A 13,404-nucleotide genomic window follows, 5' to 3' on the forward strand; every position below is an offset into this window, starting at 1 on the left:
GAACGAGACCCAAACAAGGGTTAATATGAAATATGACTTGAATTTTGTAAACTTTCTCAAAAAGTTGATATTTGAGAAATTCAAATGATTGTAGTTCCAAATTTTCATTTTCCTTTTCTTTATTAATTTAAAATATATGGCCCGTGAAAATTGATTTTTTGATAGAGAGAAAAGTGAGTTTCAAATGTGAGTGAAGAAGTCAAAATTGATTTTTGAAATAGTGAAATAACGATAAAAAAAATTGATTGTTTGGGGGTGAAAAATTGCTACTAAACGGGCATAGTATGTCATATTGAAAAATCGCTATGCGACTTTTATTTGCCAAGCAAATGCCTTCCTCCTCGAGACGCAATCGTTCTAATATTTTATTAGGACTATTCATTATTAAAATTTCGAAGAATCAAAATTGTTTTTCCAGTCTTATGCTAGGCGCTGCACGTATTTGCCTTCCTTCTCAAGAAACTCGTCTCCTCTAGTCCAGTCAATACTCCATTCTTCAACCAACATTCGCGATTCCTCACACATGTATAAATACATAAAGATTAGATTTTTTTTTTCTCTCTGATTGGATTTGAAGATCAATTAACAAGAAAAGAGTGATAAGTAATGGTCCTCCCTCTGTTGAAGCTTGGGACGCTAGCATTGAGAACTTTGAGCAAACCCATAGCCGTTAGGCTCAAGAAAGAAGCTGGGCGCCTTCCCAGGTTTCGCAATTTCATCATCAGCTTCGCCCAGGTACTATGCATTGTCATGTGTGTTAATTTCATAAATCTGTTCATGAATACGTGAAAAAAGGCTCTGTCTTTGGATGAATTACGTCGTTCACTGTGTTTGTGAAATTAATTGGTTCATTCTACTGGTAATTGATCATTCAAGGAAAAGAAATGCTATTAAATGTGCACTGAATGTTATGGTTCAAACTGTGCAGCATCTTGATTTCGTGATGCTTGACTGTTCAGTGTGGCTTTTAGTATTTATGAAGTTGTTAATTTGTTATGATACAATTGAAATCTCTATATCCAAATTTGGTGGTAATGGCTGTCTCTTATGGTGAATTGACTTGAGAATTTTAATTATATAATGAGGGATAGTATCGATAATATAGTCTTTGTTTGGCAACCAATTTATAAATTGTTTATAAATTCGGTTAAAGTCAATGTTATTTCAACCACACATTCATAGTATTACTCATTTATTATTAACGTATTCGTGGGATTCACAAATATTTTTCCTAATATTCCATTTTATGAACCATTTATATATTTGCTGAATGGAGGCTTAAGTATTGCCCTTATTATATATATTTAGAGCAGAAATGATACTTGTAGAGGGAAACTGCACATGGAGTTTTCTCAGCACCTGATTTGTTGTTTTAAATATGCTTTTTTGCCTAAAATCCAATGACATGTTACCCTGTCGCATTGTAGTGAAACTCCCTATAAATTTTCCTGTACATGTAGCATTGCTCATATTTACAGATGTTTCTTTGGTTTCTCCTTGTTGAAGTAGATCAAACGTACTAGTTTATTATAATCTCGGAATACATTGATAAAATCCCCCTTTTGTGCCCCTATGTGTCCGCTGTACTGACATGGGAGCGAGAAAAGGAATATGAGGGACGGTCTGTACACATAAATGCATACATGTGCGTATGTGTAACCATATAATCAGGTGATTTTTGAAGTATGGATTGTGGAAAGTATACTTCTACTTAAGTAGCATGTACAGCAACAAATAAAATGCAATCTAACTTTTTTATCCTTACACTCATCTTACGAGTGGTAAGAGTTGATGGAAGCACAAGGCATTGTGGTCCTAGCTGAACCATTCACCATGGTAACTAGAGAATGTCCAGAATTCAAGCTTCTGCTGTTTGAAATGAATGGTCTAGTTGAACCATTTTCCTCCCTTTTCTCTCCTAAATTCTTGTCATATTTTCAGATGAAAAAAGTGGTAATAGTTGTTTCTGTTAAGGTGACTTGAATTCTCTTGGACAAATTCACCAATATCAGCCCTGAATTCAAGAACAACTTGTAGTATTTCATTGTATATGTTCGTGGTTTATGCTGCTTGACTCTTTTCATTAAGTATTTTGTTTTTGATATTGTGAATGCCACATTTTGTTTTTGGTATTCTCCTCGTTTATTGTCAATAATAGCAAAATTGTTCTTCACCTGCGGGTTTTGGTTCGTTTAACAAGCAATGTTAATGCTGTTTTCCATACTTTCTTGTACACCTTTCTCCACCTCTCACTTATTTGGCATGTAAATTGAGTTATTTAAATTTTTTTCCGAAATCTTCTGTACTTACTGGATATTGGAATTAGGCAAATCACCGGATGACAACAACCATGCAGCGACGCATACATAGTCATGCAACTGACGTTAAAATTAGACCTATGAATGAAGAGAAAGCTGTTCAAGCTGCCGTGGATCTCTTGGGGGAATTTTTCATCTTCTCGGTAATCTTTCTTTCCAACTCAATTTTTTTGTACATTAACTAGGTATTTTTTTCAGTGAGATATATATTTGGAGATGAAAATTTCCTCTTTTGAAAAGAAAGTAATTGATTACAACAAATAATTAACTTGTCTATGGGAAAAATATGGACTTCTTCATATTGATGGAATAGAATGGTCCTGTGTATGACTGTAGAATTCTTTTATATTAAAATTCGTCGTCATGGAATTGCTTCCTCTCTGTGTGCAGTGTAGATTATAAATTATTGCTTCCCTCTTGCAAATTGAAATTGTCTTATATATAGTAAAATAAGTTAAAACATGGATAAAATACCCAAAATAATTGTAGGATTTGTGATATTTTGTAGAATGAAGCCATGGTAAATGCTCAACCTTGTCTTCTCCCTCTTACATAGAATTAAACCCCCCTTCCCCCACCCAAAAATGCCTGGCGTGGTCGAGCCTGTCCATTTTTACACCTCTATACGTGACTAGATTGGGAGTAATGTAATTTCAATAGAACGAAGTTCTCAATTTGTTTCTATTTGGCATTTGTTTCAATTATTTGATTAGGTTGCAGTAGCTGCTCTTGTCTTTGAGGTGCAAAGAAGTTCTCGATCAGAAGCCAAAAAGGAGGAACTTCGCAAACAAGAAATGAAGGTAGTATGCGATTAAGTTGTTTTACGTTTTCACTAAGTTAACTATGCAGTGCTTGTGTGTTTGCTTCCTCTTTACTCTCGAAACCTTGTCTTGTTACTTGGACTCGCATAATCTGCGAAAGACGTTAGTATTTGGCCTCATGAATTCTCTAAATCAAGAATATGAGGGCTCAGTAAAAGAGCAATATTTTCCACTTCTTCCCCATATTTTCATGGTAAATTATGTCCAATGTCATGAAAACTGTCAAATCCGGCATAAGACTTTAAATTAATTAGAGTTGAAATCAAAATATAGGGTTTTTATCAATTTTAGAAAATTGAATTTATTAGAACTCTATATACATAGGGGGATTTTTGTAGAACTTAATTTTTTTCGTCTTCTTGGATGCCATGAAGTGAAACAAATTGACATGTAGGATAAACTCCTGGATCTCAAAACAGTAGTTACTTTTAAACCATAGCAACTAGTTGACAAATTTGAAAACCACTAGAAGATTTAAGACAGAAAAAACTGTTTGCCCTTTGCTTTTCTTTCACATGAATGCTTAACTTTAACCATTTCTAGATAACTGAATCCGCAGGCAATTCTGATAAAAATGATATCTAATGTATTTTGCCTGATCCATTGTGGGATTGTCCCAAAATACTCTTGTTTTCAGGGAATGAGGAAAAGAGATGAAGAGTTAGCGAAAGAGGTGGAACTTCTAAAGCAAAAACTTGAAGAGATAGACCAGATGGCAAGGGGACGTGGACTTGCCGGTGTTTTTAATATTAAGTATGCTCATGCTGAAGAAGTGAAGCCGGTAACTGCAGCTTGATCTGATTACTGATTATTGACGAGAAACATTACATCCATGATAAGTTAACAAACGGATGATTGATCGGTCTCATCGATTGGAACCTATGCAGCCATCTGTAATTGGTTTCTATTCATTGTAAAGAAAATAGTAGAAATCTATGCTCTTTCAAGTGAAATAATAATGGAGTAAGATTTTCACAATCTAGACTTGTTTATTTCTCAGAATTTTGGTACGATTTCATCATTTATTTTTTCTCAGTTCAGCACTAATTCAAGAAGCCTTATTCTTCTACATGATCATAATGGGGATGTATGTTTTTTCTTTTTCCGACTATCCGACATTAAAACGGAGGATAGAATGTGAAAAGTGCTTCCTATTTTTATGGACTAATGAATTTGGCTCAGAAAGTTTTGTTTGTTGTTTGCATGCAGCTTGTTTAGTCTGGTGTACTAACTAAGAAAATTCACATGATGTCCATTTATATAATATAAACGAACAAATCAAAATCTGTCTATCCTTCTTAAATGAGTAAATAAAATAGAACGTTCTACCAACTATGATTGAAAATCTTAAAGTTTTTGGGACAATGACGTTCAAATATAGTTGTCTGAACACTGTAAAGTGTTCGATGTGTGCAAAATTTGTGACCAAGATTAACATATAAGAAAATCTGTTTACTTCTGCCATACAAATAAAATACGTGGCGTGCACATGGTACGATAGGGCCCCACGTTAGTTGACCGAGTATTGATCGATTCAATAGCCCATCTTTGCTGCCTTTATATGTTTCTATATATGTGAGTTATTAGACACTCTAGGTGAGTAACAAAATAACCCTAGCCAAATCCCCCTGAACATACGTCTCTTACACTCATTCACTTTCATGTTCCGACAATTAACTTGACTTTTGGAGTGCAAACAGTCGCCAAACATCTTTTTTTGGAACAGTGAAATTTGTACTTGAATAGTTTATTCCAGTATGCACGCGATGCTTAGGTGGTTTGGAGGTAAATGTTATTTGTTGGCAACTTGATCAACCATATTTTATGGTCAGAACAAATTTTAGGGGAGTCCACGAGTCCTCTTCTATAGGAAGTTTGAAGTGTTTCACCGATTCTTTAGGAAAGCTCATGAGTCTAAGAGTCGTTAGTCGTAAGTCAGTCATTGGTTAGTTGTTGCTTATTTTTTACAAGTTTGTTTCAATTACTTTCTATTTAAGTCATTGATCTCATCGATAAAATGTAATTTAATTCAGAGAAATTCTTTTCTTCCCTTATTATTGTAAAACTCTTCTTACATTTCGTATGAGCGACAGAGGGATTTAAAAAAAGAAAAAGAAAAAGAAAAGCAGTCGCTTTGATGGTCACAATGATCATTAGAGCATGTTGGTGGCGAATATTCTGCAAGCCAAAGACTATTATACTATCGTGGAAATAGGAACTAGCCTGTGGAAAGGTATTGACTAAAAGTCAATAGAAGAAATTGAAGGAACATAAGCTAAAGGATCTCAAGGTAAAGAATTTTCTACTTCAAGTTGGTTGCTAAAAGTGCAAACCATAAGTGCACGCATCGTGTTCAAGTTTTTAGTGTCGTTATCGGAGAATTTTTTTACTTTGATTACCACTTTAGTTAATTTTAATTTTAACAATTTATTTTTAATTGCTTTTATTTTTGTATACTTTGGCTAACCCCCATATTTTTTTAATCTATCATGTGTTGGTATTCTCTCCTTGTACTCCTCAACTATATTTGTATTATTTCGATCTTAGTAAAGTAAAAAAGTCTTGCAATGTCTAATCTCTATATTGACTATGGATATATGCTTGGTGGTCCAAGATGTGAAATTTATTGAGTGATGCATTGTACAGGACAATGCTTGTATTTGTGCATTAATGCCTCAATGTCGAAACTTTTTTGGTCTAGATAATATTTGAAATATCGAAAACAAGTACTGGACAAATTTGATGATAGTTTCATGCTCACAGGAGATTATGCATCTGACAATTGGGCCGATGACATCAAATTTTCGAGAGATGGTCCTCCATTTTTTAATGTGAAAATACTTGCAAAGTATTACAATAAACTTGCCAAGTTGGATGAAGAAGACATGTTTGTAGGAGATTACAAATATTGGGACGGATTTCAAAAGTGGAGGTATAATCCACTTAACGGGATTAATAGAAAAAACTTGCCATTGCCCATGGAGTTTGATGGTGAACCGATCGTTCAATTCGATGAAATATCAACCATTGAAAAAGAGCTTGAGAAGAATGAAAAGCCAATCACAACGGAGCAAAACCAAGATGTGGCAATCAATGAGGAGAAATCGACTTACATTCTTTTGACTTGGTTGATTGGCAAGAAATTGATTTTGTGATTAAGCCCGATGAGAATATAGAGATCTTCATAGTTGAATTTGAGTTGAATGGAAAAATGCAAGTCCTATGATATAAAAATGGGCAATATTGAATTTTGGAGATCAAATGAAGAGTGGAACAAAACCAAAAGAAGAAAAATGAGCAACACATCCAAAACATTATTTAGGTGCCCAACATTCAATTGCCAAAATCAAGCTAAAGACTATAAAAAAGAACTTACTGGGAGGCAACCCAAGTTTTTAACTTTTAATCTTTATATTAAATTTTATTCATTTTCTTATTTTTATTTGATTAGTTATCATTGTTTTTGTAGAAAAATTTTGAAATCCCATATACCCAAGGTTCTTCACAAGTTTAGAGGTAAATTATGTATAAGAAGGTCACCTACCGAAGTTCATCGAAAGCATCGCAAGTTCAATTCAAGTATTGGTACCTCTTCACAAATGTTTAATCGAGGAAGTCTCATTAACCTCTCTCTTCTCTTTTATCTTGTTCCTTGGGGATGATTGTGCTTAAATTGGTGATTTTTATGTTGACATGTTAGATAGTTTTGCCAGTTTAGGATTGTTTGATATTTAAAATTGTTGTTGATTCATGATATATGACCAAATATACTATCTGTGGCTAATTTTATTTTATTTTTCAAAAATTGCTTATCAATTGTAAGATTTTGAATTATTTGAGCTCAATAGTCTGGTTAATTGTTATCTAGATGTTAAAAATTTTGATTGTGGAGAAAGTTTTGAATTGGTAGAATTATGTTGTGAATTACTTGAAATTTTATATCAACCTATATCCACTTCTCTTTCACTTAATCATATTTTGAGATTAGTTTGGGGGTGGTCAAGCCGGTTAAAGATATTATTTAGAAGTGTGTTGATTCCATGCATGTTAAAAAATATTTGTGTGGAGTGTTTTTTGTGAAGTATAAGTTAGGTAATGACGATATGCTAGGAATCTAAGCCTCATTTTGTTTTGTTATTCTTGAAATAATGATATTGCACTTATTGAATCTTAGGCCTCACTTCGTAATTTTTTTACTCGAGTTATTAAGCCCATAGGGATATCTTGAAATCAGATACTCATTGGTCTAAACATCCGGGGAGTTATCGACTTAAAGCTCACTACAAAAGTAAAATAGAAAGTTTAAGCGAGTGGGATAAAACATTAGATTTAATTGAAAAAAAAAATTCACTATTTTTGCAATTGTATTTGATGATTGGGCTTAGATAACAAGTGAGTTTAAATTACTTAGTATAAGCTTGAATGTCAAAACACTCATCTAGTGAAGAATCATCACATGACTAGAGATTGATATTGTCGATTAGGCTCAACCGAACAAGTGCAGGAAAAGAAATGAGTGAATTGAAAGCAATCTTTAAATTTACACTTTAGGAAAGAAAATGATTATCTATTTGAGGAGTGTAAATCTCACGAGTGAGGAAAGGAAATATCTGATCACAAAGGGTCGGGTTGGAGACAATATAAATTTTTTTCGTCCTGATAACTTTTTCCTAATTTAGATGATAATTGAAAATGACTAGGTAATGACCATATGCTAGGAATCTAAGCCTCATTTTGTTTTGTTATTCTTGAAATAATGATATTACACTTATTGAATCTTAGGCCTCACTTCGTAATTTTTTTTACTCGAATTAAGCCCATAGGGATATCTTGAAATCCGATACCCATTGGTCTAAACATCCGGGGAGTTATCGATCTAAAACTCACTACAAAAGTAAAAAAGAAAGTTTAAGCGAGTGGGATAAAACATTAGATTTAATTGAAAAAAAAAATCACTATTTTTGCAATTGTATTTGATGATTGGGCTTAGATAACAAGTGAGTTTAAATTACTTAGTATAAGCTTGAATGTCAAAACACTCATCTAGTGGAGAATCATCACATGACTAGAGATTGATATTGTCGATTAGGCTCAATCGAACAAGTGCAGGGAAAAGAAATGAGTGAATTGAAAGCAACCTTTAAATTTACACTTGGGGAAAGAAAATGATTATCTATTTGAGGAGTGCAAATCTCACGAGTGGGGAAAGGAAATATCTGATCACGAAGGGTCAAGTTGGAGCCAATTTAAAAAATTTTCGTCTTGATAACTTTTTCCTAATTTAGATGATAATTGAAAATGACTATGCACACACATACCAACATTGAATAAGCTTAAAATATTTTCGTTATCATTATTTGGAGTATATTTCTGAATTGATTATACAATTTTACACTCTTTAATATTTTTTACAAGCTATTTATTGTGTTGATCATTATCACACTTGCTTGATTGTGTTGTATATAATCTTGCTTGGGACGAGCAAGAACTTCAATTTGTGGGTATTTTATATATTTTTGCACACTTATTCAATACCTAAATAAGTTTAAATATTGATTAAATAAGCGAATTTATACTCACAATTATGTAATTATTGTTTTTGTTTGTTATAAACCCCAAAAGGAAAGAGAACAAGGCAAAAGGGACCAAAATCATACAAAATTGTGAAGTTGAGATCCAAAATGAACAAGTGCAGAAAGTTGGAGGATCTAGACTATAATTTTTTGGGGGGGGGGGAATTGATACAAAAGTCAAAATTTGAGAACCAAATTGTAGAAGATCAAAGTTGGGGGACTTGACGTGCAATTCTCTAAAAGGAATTGGCTGCGAAATTGGAATCATTTTTCTTATCTTTGGATAGAGATACAATGCCTAGGCATTAGTTTTAATTAAAAAATGGGTTTGGGGATCCTTTTGCTCAACTTTCGAAACTTCAGGGGCCTGGGCTGCAATTTTTGAGAAAATGTTTTAAGGCCCCGTTTGGGAGTGATTTTTCACCCCCAAAAAATTGATTTTTGACTGCTATTCCATTATTCCAGCAGTAATTTTTGACTTCTTCTCTCACAGTTGGCCCCCACTTTTCTCCTAACGATAAAAAAATCAATTCTCAAAATCACTACCGAATAAGTTTTAAATGTAAAAACCCTACACACAAGGAGATTTTCATTCTCCTTCTTCCGTCTAGGTGAAAGAAGAAAGATGAAAGAAAAGAAAAACAAAGAAAATGAAAAAGAAAGAGAAGAAGACCCAGCTAAAAGGAACAGAATGAAAATCTCCCCAAAACTGGGGCTGCGTGTAGGGTTTTTATATTTAAACCCATTTCTCAGAAATTGTAGCCCAGGCCCCTAAAGTTTTGGAAGCTAAGCAAAACGGTCTCCAAAACCATTTTTAAATTAAATTTGGTGCCTAGGCGCTAGGCGACATATCTTTGTCCAAAGCCAACAAAAATGATTTCAATTTTATAGCCAAGTCCTTTAGATAAGTGCACGTCGGGTCCTTCAACTTTGATCTTGTACAATTTGGTCCTCGAATTTTGACCTTTATATCAATTTTGCCCTCTATAAATTGCAGCCTAGATCATTCAACTTTTTGTACTTGTTCAATTGCGTCCCCAACTTCACAATTTTGTATGGTTTTGGTCTTTTTTTTCCCTCATTTTGCCGTGTTCTCTTTCTTTTTGGGGTTTATGACCTACAAAAAAATAATTACATAATTGTGAGTAGAATTCCAATTCTTTAATCAATATTTAAACTTATTTAGGTATCAAATAAGTGTGTAAAAACACACTTATTAGTTATCACAAGCAATAGCTCATGCCATTTTGGATACTATCCTCTAAAAAGATACTAGCAAAACATATATGGGAGTCAATGAAGAAAAAGATTAGGGCACAACAAGAATGAAATGTTGCAGTTCCAAACCCTTTGCAAAGAGTTTGAGATTTTCACATGAAGCATCGAGAGTTTGTTAACGAGTGTTTCACAAAAATAAAAATAAAAAATAAAAAAATAGCAATAGTCAACAAGATGCGTATTCATTGTGAAAAAATTGATGATGTGGTTGTAGTGGAGAAAATTTTGTGTCCATAGCTCCAAAATTTCCGTATTTGGTATTTTCCATTGAGGAGTCGAGATCTTGATGAGCTTTCAATTGATAAATTGTAGAGTTCATTACTAGTCCATGTGTAGAGAATGACAACTGGTTTAGTCGAGGAACAAGTTTTAAAGGTCTCAACTCATGGTAAAACCTCTATATTTAGACGCTCAAGTAGAGATCATGGACAAGGAAGAGGAAGAGGAAGAGGAAAAGGAAAAGGAGAGGAAAATACAATTTTTTGATGATGATAATACATGGAATTGGACTTGAGAATGCAAGGCAATGGCAAATACCCGTATATTTTAAAGGAAAAAAGTAGAAATGCAAGGGTAACCAACTCTTCCGATTGTTTATCCGTAGCTGTAATCAGATCAGCAACCGCAAAAACTACTTGATGCTAATGAAGCTCAGGCAGTAGGCATAAGCTCTTGATCTCAACGAACCAAGATGGAGCCGAGATGGATGGTAGATTATGAGGTTAGTGGCGATCAATCTAATGATATTTGTTACGCCCCTATTTGAACCACCTCAAAATGTCCACCACCACATACTCCGATCTGCTAGACACCCACCCGAAGTGGTTCCGAAGTGATCTCTCCAATATCAACGATCTGCTATCACACTGCGAGACATAGGCGATTCTGTTGAATTAACCGAAGCGTCCTCGCCCCTGAGGCGAAGTGCACTCCTGGGAGCTCTGTCAGAAGATCCGTCGCAAATTTCAGAAAGAGATCTTTGCCAAGATCCTTTCTTCCCGAATGTTTAAATTGATTTGACGTCTCCATGAGACTAGTTGATGTGACTTATCAACTTTATGTCAACTCAACTCGGGAGAAGCAATTATCCGCCCACTCTACAGACGCGGCTGGTTGACGCCTATGAGCAAACACCTCATACCGTCAGATGTATACACATGCCCCACATCCAATGGTTCATCCCACCTATAAATACCCAAGGGTTGACAAGAGGCAAAGGTAATGAAACTTTTACTACATAGCACTCCATAGCAAGTGTATATATATATATATATATATATATATATATATATATTTTCTCTTCCTCCTTATTATTTTGCACAACCCCTGGGTACTGTTCTGACCATCTGAACTTGACTTGACCATCGGAGTGTATACGGTCGTAGCCACCCCCGCTGGACCGTGTGTGTCTGACCGTGCGTTGATTGTGCGTAGGGAGGAATACGTGGAGTAGCTCTCGGTTGGCCACGAAAAAGGTCCAATTTTCGAGATCAACAGATTGGCGTCGTCTGTGGGAAGCACTTCCCGTTCAAAGTTCTGCATTCTCCACCGGAGAAATCACCAAAAAACTAGCGACTAACCCTGAAAAGGGCACGTTCTTGAAAAAGAACAAAGTCAAGTTATAATCCAAGTTCTCACCACCCTTGAAAAAGGAGATAGGATGAGTTATAGCCATGAAGATGACAACCCCATGAGAGAGGCCTCTGAAGAGAAGGTGCTCCATAACAATGTTACTCACCAGAGACCCCATCACCGGCGTCGCCAAGGTGAAAGAACAATCATGCTCACTGAAGGAATGACTTAAATAGCTGCGGGCATGAGAGACATCGCAGCTCAGAATATGGCGATGCATGAACTTCTCATGCAAGCCCGAGGTCACCAGGGCTTTCAAATGCTCCAAGGATCTTACCCAGTGCAGGAAGCCCCAGTATCTCGTTCCCGAGGCCACACCAGTCAGCACAGCGAACGCCTCCTCGAAAGAGAAGTGGACGCCGAAGCCACATCTTATGTGCAAGGGAACCAGCCATCAGAACCACACTTAGGGGACAATTTCCCTCAAGAATATGAGGAACAAAGGTTGATAAGCGTCTTCAACCGAATAGGGAGAATCCTAGCAATAGGGTCCGCCCAGTGAGAAGATCAGTTCGGCCAGATCAGAAACAAGAACAGGTTCTTTCTCCTCCTAGAAATAGGAGGGACAGGAGGAACTTAGTCGATTGGAGGAGTCGAGGAGAAGCATCTCCACCTCTCCAGAACATTAAAGATGATGAAAGGTCAGATAGGCCTTGTCGGTCTTATGAGATTGACGATAATGATGATAACCTCCCTTTCTCAAGGAAGATCCAAAGTTTCCCAATGCTAGCAAATTTTGTGCCCCCTAAGATCTCCAAGTATGAAGGAAAGGGGGACTCGGAGAAGCACCTCACCAAGTATATGACACAAATGAGTCTCAGGGGAGCCCTGCTTTGAAATGCAGAGCCTTCCATTTAACACTAGGCTAAACCGTCGAAGTGTGGTACAGCAGGCTTTTTCCCCTAAGCATTAGAAGTTGGCCAGACTTGAAGAAGACATTCTTGAATCAGTACCTCTCGCGAAGAGAAGGAAAGGCCCCAGTGCAACGTCTGTAAGACATGAGGCAGGCCCCTGGAAAGACACTGAAAAGCTATCTCGCCAGGTTTACGGACGAAATCACATACTGCGAACAAGTCACTGACAGATAAGCCCTTTTAGCCCTGAAAGGTGGCCTCAACATGAACACTTTGTTCTGGAGGGACGTGCGCAGCAAGAATCTTTCCACCTATGACGAACTCGTGGAAATGATGAGAGTTGAAATCGTGAGTGAAGAAATGATTGATCATCGAAATCGTGCCGCGCAGGGACTCCCTCCGCCTCAGAGGCAGGTAGGTCGAGGACCCGCAGCATACCTTGTTACTCAGCAATGGACTCAAGCAGGACACGTAATAGCTCCCATCTCCGGACAGGCACTGGCTTTTGCCACACTAAATGCAGTGCTGGTATTGGCATATGAAAATGCTCTTGGTGAAGCGGGACCATCTGGAAGAAACGATAGCAAGAAAAAGAAGAAGAAGAAGCGATCAAACAGGCCCTTGGAAGGGGCAAGGTTTTGCACTTTCCATCAATTCTATGGGTATGACACCAACGAATGCAGAGACGCTCCTCGATGCCCAGACCGGACCGACCCACACCCCTCCAGGAGGAATGAATATCCTCATAGATCTGTCTCCCCGAACAGGGGAGATCGAAGGTACAGAGAGCAGTCACCCCGGAGAAGAGAATCAAGGGACCAAGGAAAGTCCAGACAGAGATATTAGACCCCATTTTCTGGGGGCCAAATCATCAGGGAAATCGACACTATCATTGATGGACTCCACATCAGTGGCAACACCAGGAATG

At 36.5% G+C, this 13,404-nt stretch overlaps 1 protein-coding gene across 1 annotated transcript; it reads left to right on the forward strand.

Annotated features, from left to right (window-relative positions):
• The first annotated feature begins 407 nt into the window (after positions 1-407).
• On the forward strand, positions 408-4,139 carry LOC111370303 (OPA3-like protein). The gene is made up of 4 exons (XM_022991975.1): positions 408-735; positions 2,327-2,461; positions 3,032-3,118; positions 3,777-4,139. The coding sequence occupies exons 1-4, from the start codon at positions 607-609 to the stop codon at positions 3,933-3,935; spliced, it is 510 nt and encodes a 169-aa protein (XP_022847743.1). The 5' UTR covers positions 408-606; the 3' UTR covers positions 3,936-4,139.
• The last annotated feature ends 9,265 nt before the right edge of the window (positions 4,140-13,404 follow it).

Source organism: Olea europaea, chromosome 21 (assembly GCF_002742605.1).
Source record: "Olea europaea var. sylvestris chromosome 21, O_europaea_v1, whole genome shotgun sequence".
In the NCBI taxonomy this organism is placed as follows: domain Eukaryota; kingdom Viridiplantae; phylum Streptophyta; class Magnoliopsida; order Lamiales; family Oleaceae; genus Olea; species Olea europaea.

What these genes read in the sequence shown, in the direction of transcription:
- LOC111370303 (XM_022991975.1), top strand. Translation starts at nt 607, where the DNA reads ATGGTCCTCCCTCTGTTGAAGCTTGGGACGCTAGCATTGAGAACTTTG. An exon ending in TCATCATCAGCTTCGCCCAG is followed by an intron (nt 736 to 2,326) that starts GTACTATGCATT and finishes TATTGGAATTAG; the next exon opens with GCAAATCACCGGATGACAAC. An exon ending in GGGAATTTTTCATCTTCTCG is followed by an intron (nt 2,462 to 3,031) that starts GTAATCTTTCTT and finishes TTATTTGATTAG; the next exon opens with GTTGCAGTAGCTGCTCTTGT.